This window comes from Electrona antarctica, assembly GCF_951216825.1.
Source record: "Electrona antarctica genome assembly, chromosome: 9".
Classification (NCBI taxonomy): domain Eukaryota; kingdom Metazoa; phylum Chordata; class Actinopteri; order Myctophiformes; family Myctophidae; genus Electrona; species Electrona antarctica.
In genome coordinates, this window is record NC_136790.1 from 41039097 (window position 1) to 41052973 (window position 13877).

General features: G+C 41.5%; 1 protein-coding gene across 1 annotated transcript in view; it reads left to right on the forward strand.

Annotated features, from left to right (window-relative positions):
* The window catches only part of dnah3 (dynein axonemal heavy chain 3), a gene marked incomplete at its 5' end in the record, with an annotated part of 48798 nt that extends 44090 nt beyond the window's left edge, over nucleotides 1-4708 (forward strand). The window contains 2 exons of the mRNA XM_079510737.1: nucleotides 3741-3878; nucleotides 4268-4708. Coding sequence (XP_079366863.1) covers nucleotides 3741-3878; nucleotides 4268-4621 — 492 coding nt within the window. The 3' untranslated portion in view covers nucleotides 4622-4708. The remainder of the gene's footprint in view (nucleotides 1-3740; nucleotides 3879-4267) is intronic.
* Nucleotides 4709-13877: the final 9169 nt, after the last annotated feature.

The window sequence follows — 13877 nt, forward strand, 5'->3', positions numbered from 1 at the left end:
TGTACACGTGCATGAGAAATAAAATCATAAATTAACTCAGTTGTGTGGCCACTTTTGAATTTTATGAATGAAATGTAATTGTGTCCAATCTGCATGGTAGATACGTACAGTTGGAGGCCATCGATATTGTCCTTTTCTTTTTGCTGAGGTTTGCGTGATCTGCGCAAAAGGACAGTTAACCCATTTTGGGCGGGAACCCCTTTTGGTGTTTTACAATTTACAATTTAGACAATTTAGGCATTTAGCAGACGCTCTTAATCCAGAGCGATTTACAATAGGCAAGAACAAAAAGCATGGGAATACATCACATATGTAAAAAAATGCATTTATCGCGAAACATGCGTAAGCTAAGACCGTGACTAGAACATATCTATATAATGACACTATACATATAAACTATAACTAGAACATATCTATATAATGACACTATACATATAAACTACACATATATGCTATACTATGCTGTACATATATACTATGAAGTGCTATGACTACATACAATGCACTTATTGTGCTGTCTACATGACATGCTATAAGTCTGTTTCAAATGCTATATAAGTCTAAGAAGTGCTGTCTAAGGGGGTAGGGTAAGTGCTATGGGCCATGATGGAGTCTGAAAAGGTGGGTTTTCAGACTACGGCGGAAGATCGGGAGTGATGCTGCAGTTCTGATTGCAACGGGAAGTGCATTCCACAGTTTTGGGGCCAGAAGGGAGAAGAGTTTGGGACGTGTGGAGCGTTGTCCCGGCGTTTTTAGTGAGGGTACCCTCAGCTTCCCTGCGTTGGCTGATCTGAGTGCGCGGGAGGGTTTGTAGGGTTCAATCATGCTGGCAAGATATGGGGGAGCCATACCTTTGGTTGCTTTAAATGCCAACATCAGAGTTTTGTATTCTGTGCGGGCAGCGACCGGGAGCCAGTGCAGGGAGCGGAGCAGGGGGGAGACATGTGAGAATTTTGGCTGGTTGAAGACCAAGCGAGCTGCGGCATTTTGGATCAGTTGGAGAGGCTTCAGTGCACATGCCGGTAGGCCAGTAAGGAGAGAGTTACAATAGTCAAGTTTTGACAGGACTGTTGTCTGGATTAGGAGCTGGGATGATTCCTGGGTGAGGAACGGTCTAATTCGTCGTATGTTATAGAGTGTGAACCTACAGGATCGAGTGACAGCTGTGATGTGAGTTTTGAACGAGAGCTGACTGTCCAGGACAACACCAAGGTTCCTGGCTGTTGGGACAGACGTTACCAGGGCGTTGTCTACGGAAATAGTTAGCTCCCGCATCGGGCAGGACTTAGCTGGGAAGAAGAGAAGCTCAGTCTTGTCTGGGTTCAGCTTGAGGTGGTTGGAGGACATCCACTGTGAGATGTCAGCCAGGCAAGCAGTGATGCGCTCTTCCACCTGGGTGGCAGAGGGGGGGAAGGATAGAAACAGTTGTGTGTCATCGGCATAACAGTGATAGGATATATTGTGAGCAGAGATGATAGTGCCAAGGGATTTAGTGTACAGTGAGAAAAGGAGGGGACCAAGTACAGATCCCTGTGGGACCCCAGTTTGGAGGGTTCGGGGGGATGATAACAGACCTTTCCAGGAGACCTGGTAGGTCCGGTCGGTGAGGTAAGAGGAGAACCACTTTAGTGCCGTCCCGCCGATGCCTAGATCCGCTAGGGTGTCTAGGAGCAGCTGGTGGTTCACTGTGTCAAATGCTGCTGATAGGTCTAGGAGAATCAGGACTGCAGAGTGGGAAGCAGCCTGGGCAGCATGTAGTGCTTCTGTGACTGCCAGCAGGGCAGTTTCTGTGGAGTGGGCTTTTTTGAATCCGGACTGGTTGGGATCTAGCAGGTTGTTATGTGAGAGATGGAGAGAGAGCTGGTTGGAGACAACACGTTCAATGCTTTTTCTAGGTGAGACACTTTATGTTTTAAACATTATGTTATGTTATAATTTAGCTATTGAAAAATAGCAGATCTACAAGCTCATAGCGCGCCACCGAGTGGCGCGCTACGAGCTTGTAGGTCTGCTATTTTATATCGTGAAAATATTTATTTCAGAAAACTGGAGGATTTAGAAGGATTTTTTAAAATAAATCAAATAATAAGGGACAATATCGGTGGCACCCAACTGTACATTGGGGTGGTTGTATCTGGTATCCCTGCTCTTCTATATAGACTAGAGATTTATATTGTGTCAAAGTGTCTCACCTAGAAACAGATTTATATTGTGTCAAAGTGTCTCACCTAGAAACAGATTTATATTGTGTCAAAGTGTCTCACCTAGAAACAGATTTATATTGTGTCAAAGTGTCTCACCTAGAAACAGATTTATATTGTGTCAAAGTGTCTCACCTAGAAACAGATTTATATTGTGTCAAAGTGTCTCACCTAGAAACAGGTTTATATTGTGTCAAAGTGTCTCACCTAGAAACAGGTTTATATTGTGTCAAAGTGTCTCACCTAGAAACAGGTTTATATTGTGTCAAAGTGTCTCACCTAGAAACAGGTTTATATTGTGTCAAAGTGTCTCACCTAGAAACAGGTTTATATTGTGTCAAAGTGTCTCACCTAGAAACAGGATCTGACACAAAGTTTGACCTGATGGTCAAGATTCAATTTATCCCCTGAGCAAGCAGGCCGGCTCTGCTGTAGAGTCTTTGGTCATTAGCAGGGGTCTCTAGCTCTTAAGTAAACGGAAAATAAATGTTCAGTAGAACTCATACAGGATATGCCTACAGGGGGAACAAGTGAAACTGGAAGTGATGAAACAAATAAATGAGACAAAACTTGTACTGGAACACAAGCTGATAAATTATCTTTGTGCGGTTCTCTCTTCTGATTGGATGAAATGTGTAACCCACCTGAAAATACTTTTCCTGTTTCATAAAGAGCTGGAGAGACCTCTGTTAATGACCAAATACTCTATAGCCATGATTAGCTTTGACATTTTAACAATAAACCTTTTGTTTTAACCTAAAGAATATAACTTAGCATTTAACTACATCAATAGCAGTACAAAATTAAATACATTTAATACATAGCAGTAGTAGTAGTATTCATGTTTTAATGTAATTGTATTGAGCACCCTCTAGTGGTAGGTTTGTCAAGTATAAAAAGCCTAGATCACACCTGTGTCGACTCTAGTTAGTTGTAGCCAGGCTGAGCTGGAGTGCAGTTCATCATTCATGTCTGTGAATCAAGACGTATGCCTCTAAGTTCCAAATACTACACTTTTTGTTCAATTCTGATGTTTGCATTGATAAATGTTTGCTTTCATGACATCCCTCTAAAGATTTTGCAGAGCCAGAGTTAGAAGTTTTGTTTGGTTAGCAGCTTGTTAATGACCATGTGCTCTGTATGTTTGTAGGCAGTGCATTTCTGTGCATAAATATGTGTACTGTAGCTGTTTTATTTAATGTTTTGGGCATGGTATTTTTGTATTTGTGTTACAGTTTTACAACTAAAAAACTAAACTTAAAAGAAGAGGATGTAAAGAATCAAATTCACTATCTGTCTAGTTTGGCACCTCTGCAAGCAAGGAGTCAAGGACAGAATAGTAGTAGTTGTTAAAGCATTAAAAGTAGGTGTGTGAAGGGCTTCTTGCCTCCTCCTAGCACTCCTTTCCCTTTTAAATATTGTGTAGGCGACATTTTGTGCTAAATTAATCAAAATCAAATAAATGTTGGGGTCCTTGACGTGAAAACATTTGAGAACCCCTGGGAAAAATACTGGTATGTGCTTTGTATGTTTTGACAGGAATGGATAGACGATGGCCCACCTGCAGTCTTCTGGGTATCTGGCTTCTACTTCACCCAGTCCTTTCTTACTGGAGTGTCTCAGAATTATGCCAGGAAATACACCGTCCCCATTGACTACATTAGCTTTGAGTTTGAGGCAAGTAATATACTATAATTTATGACACTGGTTCTCAAAGTGGGGTCTGGGTACCCTCAGGGGTCCTTGAGGTGGAGTCCAGGGGGTCTGCAGCAAAATGTGTTAATATAACAAAAATCAGTTTCTGCCTATAAGCTATTCAAAATCGATCTACAAACTCAGTCACAACGATCTAAAGTTACCATTTTTAATACAAATTGTCTTTAATGGGGGGGGGGGTCCGTGGCACTACACCTTCTTAGAGGAAGATATGTATTTCGTCTGCGGCCAAATGTATCAATTTGAGGATCCTTGATATGAAAATGTTTGAGAACCTCTGCTGTATGACTCCCCATTTCCTCCTTCAACAATCTATTCATTTTTGCAACATTTATCCCATATTGCTGCAGGTGACCAAACACGAGACCCATATGGATAAGAAACCTGAGGACGGGGCCTATATCAGGGGCCTGTTCATGGAGGGCGCACGCTGGGACAGAGAGAATATGGTCATCGGAGAGTCTCTCCCAAAGATCCTCTTTCACACGATGCCCATCATCTGGCTCAAACCTGGAGATGTGTCCAAGTTCAAGCACCAGAACACCTACGTGTGCCCAGTTTACAAAACCAGCGCCCGCCGGGGCACCTTGTCCACCACGGGTCACTCGACCAACTATGTCCTGTCCATTGAGCTGCCGTCGGACAGGCCACAGAAACACTGGATCAACCGAGGAGTGGCCTGTCTCTGCCAGCTAGATGACTAGTAGGAACCTAGAAGTAGAGAACCAATGACTGACATGCTTGCTCATGTAGGTTAATCAAATAATTATGATTTTTTTTTTCTATCAACAAATCAACACAAATTAGTTTTTTGTAATCCGCTAAATCGATTAGACTGATTAACCACTTAACTCTGTTATACGTACTTTGTTGCACAATGGTGGCGTACCAAATTTGCGAAGCCAATCAACACAGTTTTCTTCAATCGTTCATTAATTGTAATCGAGCCAGAAGTTTGAAAATAATTGTGATATTGATTTGAAGTCATATCACCCAAATAGATGCAAATTTGCCTCAGTTGACATTTTTCAACTTGAGTAAAATGTGCTGGAGTAACATGACAAAACGCAAATGATCCTGGCAACTTCGCAAGGCGAGTAGCACATTAACGCACCTAAGCCATTGTGTTTCTTGGCAAAGGTTTACACAAAGGTCAGCCTAACATGTTAGTCCTTAGGCCGGGTGAGATATCGTTGCCCTAAAAAGGGACAAGACATATGTGGTATAATTTTGTTCGTCTGACATCCAGGAGTGCTAAATTGTTTAATAGCAGTTTCAGAAGGGCAGCTGAATATGATTTAAGGGTATAATCTGATTATGCAAAACCATATAATTCATTGTTATCTAAACTCCAAAATTATTCACTTTTATGCACATTTCTGATGTTTGTACCATGGATCGGCATGACCAACATCATAATAGAAAAACAGACATGCTGAATTATACTTCTTGTAGCCATACCGGGAAAATCCACAATATAGTCCTTAGGCCAGAGGCCTTATTATCGGATATCGTTGCCATAAAATGGGACAAAGAGACAATGTGATTTTTGTATTGCTACATGTCTGTAGTTTATGAAATGAAGTGATAGCAATGTCAAAATGGCAGCTGATTACTTGTTTTTGGCCCTTATATCTGATATATGATGAAAATAATTGTATATAGTGAAAGGCATAACTCAACGACTAATGGGCCGATTTGGATGATTCTGACATCAAAGTATACATTTCCTGGGGTGCTGAGTTGATTTAAGAGGTGACTGAAGCAATTCAAGTTCAGGTTCATGTGTCAAAGGTCAATGTCAAGGTCATTTTGTATCCAAAATGTCCTATAATACTACACATGTTTTGGATTGGTTTTGATCACATTTTCTCCTGTCTACCTCTGATTCGGAAGCCGTAGATTAACGTTGCACAGGTTGTGGAAGAGCGCCCTCTATCGTAAACACTGAAAACACCAAATTTACGTCTATAGATGTCAATGGCTGTATTGAACTATGCAACCTCTTCCTCATCAGAACTGTCCTGTTCAACTGTAGGCATTGAATCTTCCTCAGGTGCTTGGTTTGTACAGTTCTGGAGTTTGCAGAGGTCTGTACATCTCAAACCATTGCTGAGACAACTGCAGTTAGGAAGCTTGCATACTTGCACACATTTACAGGCCAAAAACTCAAGGACTACATCTGGTGCAGGGGCTGTGCGCATCCACTGAATTGCTAACTCTCCACCATCAACAGTTGTCCATCCACTCTGTATGGGATCTGGTACAGATGGGTGAACTGCTGCAGTCGGTCAAAGAGCTCTGTTGAAACATCCCAAGTCTGGCCAAGTTGTTTGAAAATCAGGGTTTTTTCTTCAATAACCTCAGTGCATTCATATTTCCATGACCAGCAAAGGCACTCACAATGTCACATCCTGTAAATATGTGACAGACTCTCACAGAGGTCTCTCCCAAACCAAGGCCACAAACCGTGTGCGGTTTTGTGTACCGCACTTCTGATAGATAGGACAAGGGATGTGTTTTTGGAATGCATCAATATCTCCAGAAGTAACATAATACAGCTTGTGTGGTCCTCATTTACTCGTTTATTACATGTTTTCCTGAGTTGCGTTGTGTGCTGGGGTACAACCTTGAGTTTGAGAGTTCCTGACTCTTCAAAGTAATGTCTAAATGGTTTCTACATCCTCATAAACCCATAAAAAGTCGTATCACTCATGATTCTATTATGTTTAATTCAGAAGTTTAAGATGTACCCTGTTTCAGAGAGGCGGGTATTGTGGATTTGCCTGGTATGGCTACAAGAAGTATAATTCAGCATGTCTGTTGTTGGTCATGCCCATCCATGGTACAAACATCAGAAATGTGCATAAAAGTGAATCATTTTGGAGTTTAGATAACAAAGAATTATATGGTTTTGCATAATCAGATTATACCCCTAAAATCATATTCAGCTGCCCTTCTGAAACTGCTATCACACAATTTAGCACTCCTGGATGTCAAACGAACAAAATGATACTACATATGTCTTGTCCCTTTTTAGGGCAACGATATCCGATAATAAGGCCTCTGGCCTAAGGACTATGTCCAAGATGTTTACATTGCATCTCAACAATTTGCTGTAAAGCACACAATTGTACTACTACTAACCTCAGAATAACTAGATGATGAGATTTAAAATACAATCTTGTCATATTTTGTATAAGAATGTTATATTTCTGCCTATTTTATTTGTTGGCAGATTTATTTACAGTTTAATTTGTAGTGAGACAGGACATTGAGGATAGAAAGAACTGTCAAAGTTATTGACTAAGAGTAAAACTTTCACCATGAATTTCACCATGATTATTTCACAACTAGGACAGTTTAAAGGGATATTAACATATACATATAGCCTATTTTTTTAAATGTATGTATATAAATATTTTAGCCCTTCACTTGTCATCAAAACAAGTACCGGTAATAAAAACAAAACTTCACTTCACTTGCCAACCCGTGTGTGTGTGTGTGTGTGTGTGTGTGTGTGTGTGTGTGTGGGGGGGGGGGTAAACAAAATATTTGCACCGGGGCAGGGGCTATAAATGACATTATGCCACTGGGCATGGCCAGCAGCTGCTTGGGCTCCATGCGCACGAATAAGGCCCTTCTGCCGTCGGTCTGAGTCATGTTGGACGTGCCACTCAAGTCATCATTCATTACAGCGAGCAGGCCAAACTCCCGGAACGGCTGGCCAACACTGAAGCTGTCGACCATAGTGGTCAAAGCTGGAACTGCAGGCGGGTGAAATGGATGCACGAGCAAGATCGCACGCCGCTGCGTCTTTGCTTTGTGAACACTTGAGGTGACATGATGTTGAAGTACCACAAGAGCAGCGCGAGGGGTACGTCATAGGAGGCTACCAATTATATTGACGCTCGAGGGTTATTTCACGGAAGACTTTGTCAGTCTTCCAAAATATTTGCACAGGCCCTATAAATGCTATTACACCGCTGGGCATGGCCAGCAGCTGCTTGGGCAGCATGGACACGAATAAGGCCCTTCTGCCATCAGTCTGAGTGATGTTGGACCCGCCACTCATGTCATTCATGTTGCTGCTGTCAGTCATGTTGGCTCTGCCTCATGTTGCTGTCAGTCATGTTGGCTCTGCCTCATGTTGCTTCTGTCAGTCATGTTGGACCCGCCACTCATCATGTTGCTGTCAGTCATGTTGGACCCGCCACTCATCATGTTGCTGTCAGTCATGTTGGACCCGCCACTCATCATGTTGCTGTCAGTCATGTTGGACCCGCCACTCATCATGTTGCTGTCAGTCATGTTGGCTCCGCCTGCCTCGCATATTATTAGAATTGTTGACTGGGAGCTTTGCAAAGTTACAGTGAGCAGAGCAACATGGGTGCGTTGGGCCGAAGGCCGGTCGAGTTTCTAGTCAGTCCCAACCCTAAGGACTCCAAATCCCCCGTGCCTAAACAGTAGATCCAAAACGACAGGTGGTAGCTGGGGTGAAGGAGGGTGAGCAGCAAAGTTTAGCATTTATATTAATGTAAATTATTTTATCTTCTCCTTTATATTTAAAAGATGATCGTGCATCGATTCTTTGTTTGCCAGGCGGACCCTGACATGCCGGTTCATGCATTAACCACTGACTAAACCCTAGCCTACATGATGGATGGGCTTCATAGAGAAATGGGTGCAGATAAGACTACGTTTTAACCACTTATTATACAACAGGTCGTTTCGAGGAAGCAATCTGATTGGTTGAAGCAGCCTTCTAGCCGTGGTTCAAACGAACACCACTCCACACCTAATCAAAACAAATAATTCAGCTGCTCTGTTTCCCAGAGCGCAGCAAACTCGGTGGCTAGGCTAGCTAGTTTATTGGGACATTTGTGGTCGTAGTGACTACATCTGTCATTAAAAAAACATTTTTTTTGTATAATTATAATGTTGTATAATTGCAATATTACACTCGAGGGGGTGGTTTAACGTCATTAATCCATTGAGACCTGGAACGCATCCATGTCACGTTAGCGTTTAACCACATTAGCCATTAACGTTTATGTTATAATTTAGCTATTGAAAAATAGCAGATCTACAAGCTCATAGCGCGCCACCGAGTGGCGCGCTATGAACTTGTAGGTCTGCTATTTTTGAAAAATCGTTAAAATGTGCCTCAAATCTTTCCGAAAATTGTCATGATTTAGAAAACTTTTTTTTTTAAATTTCGACGTCAGGCCTGAATGGGTTAATGCAGTTCTGCGTGCATTAATGACGTTAAACCACCCCCTCGAGTGTAATATTGCTTAATTAAACCCTCTATTGTTGAAGGGTGCTAGCCCCTCCTATGGACAGCTTTGTATGTTTGTACCACATGATGTGATGATTTGATTGGCTGAGCACGGAATGTGATGATGTACGATGATAAGAGTGTCCCTCACTTCACACGAGTATGATTTTTAGTAAAACAGACCCGAGTAGAGTTGCAACTGTGCTGTACTGACCGCTTTCTTCCCTCCACACAAAAGAGTCTTCACCAAAAATAGCCTTGTAAATTTGCTGTTTTGGGCTAATGTTTCCCCCAGAATATGGATGCTGGGCTTCAAGTAGTTAAACAAGGGGGTATTATGTGAAACTCCAGGACACACCTGCGCAAATCGGTGGTTGCATCCATTCATGATTTGTGTGACGTCATAGCACATCTTGGGCGGCCTATACTAAAGGTGTTGTGCTCTCCTGTGTACAATTTATTTTCAGTGCAGTGCAGCAGAGAGCACTGACTCAAGTGATACCAACACACATATCATGGATATTAAAGTGAAAGGTTATTTTCTGGGGAAGGGCGATACCCCACGGGAGATTCGGTCCTTTATGATAGAGTGCGATGTAGCCACAAATTATGAGTTTCTGCTCGCAAAGGTTGCCGATAAGTTCTCCATCCTGAAGGGTATGGAATTTGCGATGTTCTACAAGGACAAGGATGGGGACCTAATCCACTTCTGTACAAGTGAGGAGCTGACTATGGGATACAGGGCTATGAGGGACCAAACCTTTAGAGTGTACATCAAGGAGGTCAGACATTATATCAAATATTTAAAACAAATTAAGTGAGCGCCTTTAGACGTTGACCTTGAGGACGACTTATTAGTCATTGAGACATTAACAGTGAAACCCCCCCACCAACCTCAAAGTGAAGGTTGAGCCAGGTTTGATAATGTCAAATGTTCCCCTGGACCAGAAGAGGATATGATCTTTTCTGACAAGCAACTGCTAGATTTATTTATTTATGTATTTATTTATTTACCAGGGACAGTGCTATTCATCAATGTCAGTTTTCACATCCATGTAAATGAGCCAGAGTTAGCCAAAAGCTAATTTTTTGTCCCTGATGGACACATTCTCTCCGACTAGAACGTCCAGAGAGAATCCACCTTCTGCATCCTGCACCTGAGGGGAAGCATGCAGACCTTTTTGAAAGCCCTTAACGGCAAAGGTCATCACCCTGGAGGTAGAACCAAGACGTGAGACGCCATATGGAGGCAGCCACAAACCTTTACCAGATTCATTAAAAAAAACTGGAGCCAATGGACCTGCATTCAATCCAATCAAGCAGACTCCACCTCTGGCACTGAAAGTGAAGGCCTCGACAGGAGAGAAACGTACACAGACCCTGTAGATCAGTGGTTCTCAATTTTTTCATTTCAAAGACCCCTATAGCTCAGCTGAGTGTACATTCTGTACAAATGAGCCCGTAGGGGTCTATTTGGTTCCTTTTGCACACTCAAGAGTCACAGACCTGTAAGGGTCCACTTGGAACCCCCTCGGGGAGCCCTGAGGGTCCCTGATCCCCACTTTGAGAACCATTCCCTAGATTATTATTGTATGTATGCCCACACCAATCAATGTTTTAATAACATAAAACAACATAATGGTAATGTGTCTCCAATTCTTTTTTTTAATTGAATATATACTACAACAGTACTTTTTTTGTTGATGACAAAATATCCACAGTTCAACGTAATCTCAGTGTTTTTGTTTTATTAAAGAAGATCCACGACGACATAACATCAATGTTTCTTTTTATTTTTTGTTTTTTTGCACCTCTTTTTTGCCTCTTTTTTGCCTCTTTTTTTTAATCACGTGAACCCTAGCATCCAGATTCTGTGCATGTGCATGCATAGATGAAAATAGGTGAACGTTTGGCAAAATAGAGCAGTTCTACAAGCTCAACAGACAATTGCACGAGTCCCTCCGATCCGAGTCGAGTAGCAAGTCATTTGGTCCAAGTCTCAAGCAAGTCTCAAGTTTTTCTGTTGTGGGCAAGTCAAGTCAAGTCGAGTCAAAAGGTTATGTCAAGTCGGGTCGAGTCACAAGGTTGTCGAGTCAAGTCGGGTCGAGTCACAAGGTTATGTCAAGTCAAGTCGGGTCGAGTCACAAGATTGTCGAGTCGAGTACTGTACTGTACTGTACTGTACTGTACTGTACTGTACTGTACTGTACTGTACTGTACTGTACTGTACTGTACTGTACTGTACTGTACTGTACTGTACAAGCTCTCCTCCCTGGCCTCTGTGTGTTAGGCTGCACAACAGTGACACTTGATGGTGGTGTCCGAGTCAGCTTGTCTCAAGTCGAGTCGAGTCTGGAGTCATTGTCTTCCAAGTCAAGTCGAGTCTCAAGTTTTTACCCTTAAGTCCAAGTCGAGTTGCAAGTCGTCAAATCAATGACTCGAGTCGGACTCGAGTCGAGTCATCGAGTCTCGAGTCCAATACTCTGCAAGCTCACAACTTGCCTTGACACGTTGTGACTATAGATTTTCACTATTGTACAATGAACTATATAGGATAGGGTTTAAGTGGTTAAAACTGAATATCCACATCGCAACATAGTACAGTAATTTCAATGTTTTACAGCATTGGCCCCCTTAGGGGACATTCAAATAGCACAGCATTTCCCTACTATGTATGTTAATTGCCATATTTCTTGTGCACACTGACAGCAGGCCAATGAGCTCAATTAATCCCTGAATATTTAGATTTTTTTCTCAATTTAGTTCTGCCTATTCCAGATTACCTGTGCATACTGTAGTCCCTTGTCATTGCTATTCCTAGAGAGAGCATTATCACGTATCTCTGTGTTATGTCAAGGCTTCTTTTCTGTCATGATCCTCTGTTAATTTTGTTCCTTTATTTTTGAGTGGTGCAAACCACTCCAACAACCAGCTTTGTCTGTATGTACCTGTGTATGTGTGTATGTGTGTACCTGTACGTGGCCCCACGTACAGGTGAGTATGGTTAGTGTGTGACGTCACTGCACCACTCAGTTCACATGGGTGTGATTTTTTTAAAGACTTTCTGTAGAAAATATGTTACAGCAGTGAAACAAAGAGACTCCTTAGACAGCACTTCTTAGACTTATATAGCATTTGAAACAGACTTATAGCATGTCATGTAGACAGCACAATAAGTGCATTGTATGTAGTCATAGCACTTCATAGTATATATGTACAGCATAGTATAGCATATATGTATAGTTTATATGTATAGTGTCATTATATAGATATGTTCTAGTTATAGTTTATATGTATAGTGTCATTATATAGATATGTTCTAGTCACGTTCTTAGCTTACGCATGTTTCGCGATAAATGCATTTTACATATGTGATGTATTCCCATGCTTTTTGTTCTTGCTTAATGTAAGTCGCTCTGGATTAAGAGCGTCTGCTAAATGCCTAAATTGTAAATTGTAACTCCTAGTAGGCCTAATTGTAGGTGCGGTCCTACAATTAGGCCTAATTGTCTCTATAGCCCAAATATTATGCTAATAACATCCACACTGGCACCCTGAGTGCCTGGACCTGTATTTTTTTGTCTTTTAGACATATCAATGTGTAGGCTATGCTGTTTTCCTTTGTGGTGTTACCTGTCTTGTCTCTCCGCCCTGCGCTGTCTTTTTCACCCGTGAACTCGTTAGCTTTGGCCTATTCTGTGTTGAAACGGGCTGTTAATGTTGATGCCTTTTCTGAATTCTGAACCGCCAATCTCAAACAAATGGATTCTATGGTAAGAATTACCATCAACTAAGAAGAGTTTGGTACTCACCATTAAGGTTTCCAAAAATATAGACAGCCTAATTAATGACAAACAGAAATATTATTTGGGCATAACAACTGACAATAATATCAGTTTACTATGGTATAGTATTGCCCGTGTAATGTAATGACAGAATAAACAAACAGAAAATGTGCCTGCTTATGGTTGTTACATATATTTATGCTTTCATGCTAATTAACCACCATAAACATACCCGATGGTAATAAGATGAAATATTCGTTCACTTGCAAGTTGGACTTGTTATGTCTTGCTAATTTATTCAGATGTGCAAATGATCTAATTACATATGCACGATATAAAAACATTCAGCAGAAATGGATGCCAGAAAAACTGAGAAATGTTTGGTACACCAGATTATACATTTGTTATAGTGTGTGTTGCTGTCCATGGTGTTGAAGGGCACCTATTCTATTTTAGTTTTGAGGGGCTCTGGCTTTTGAAATTACGTCATGGCAGCCAAGTCTATGGACTTTTAAGGACGTTTGTTTAGAGCACTTTTAACAAACATAACCAAGTCTATGGACATTTATCTTAGTTTAGAGCATTACATGTAAATGTGACGTCATGTGGCAGCCAAGTCTGCACGTTTGTTTACAGCAGGGGTTCTCAACCCGTGGGTCACGACCCCTTGGGGGTCGCCAAATTATTTTGGGGGGTCCACAAATCATTTAAAGAAAATAAAGATAATAATGTTTTTTTGCAACTGAATGGCTGGAAAATGGAAATGAAGAGTTTACATATAGTACACATAGATAGTACATGCATACACCTTCCCTAATGATTATATCTGGTTTCAGTATTTATTTATGGTGTATAATCACGGCCAAGTTCATGGCCATGAATTCCCACGTAATG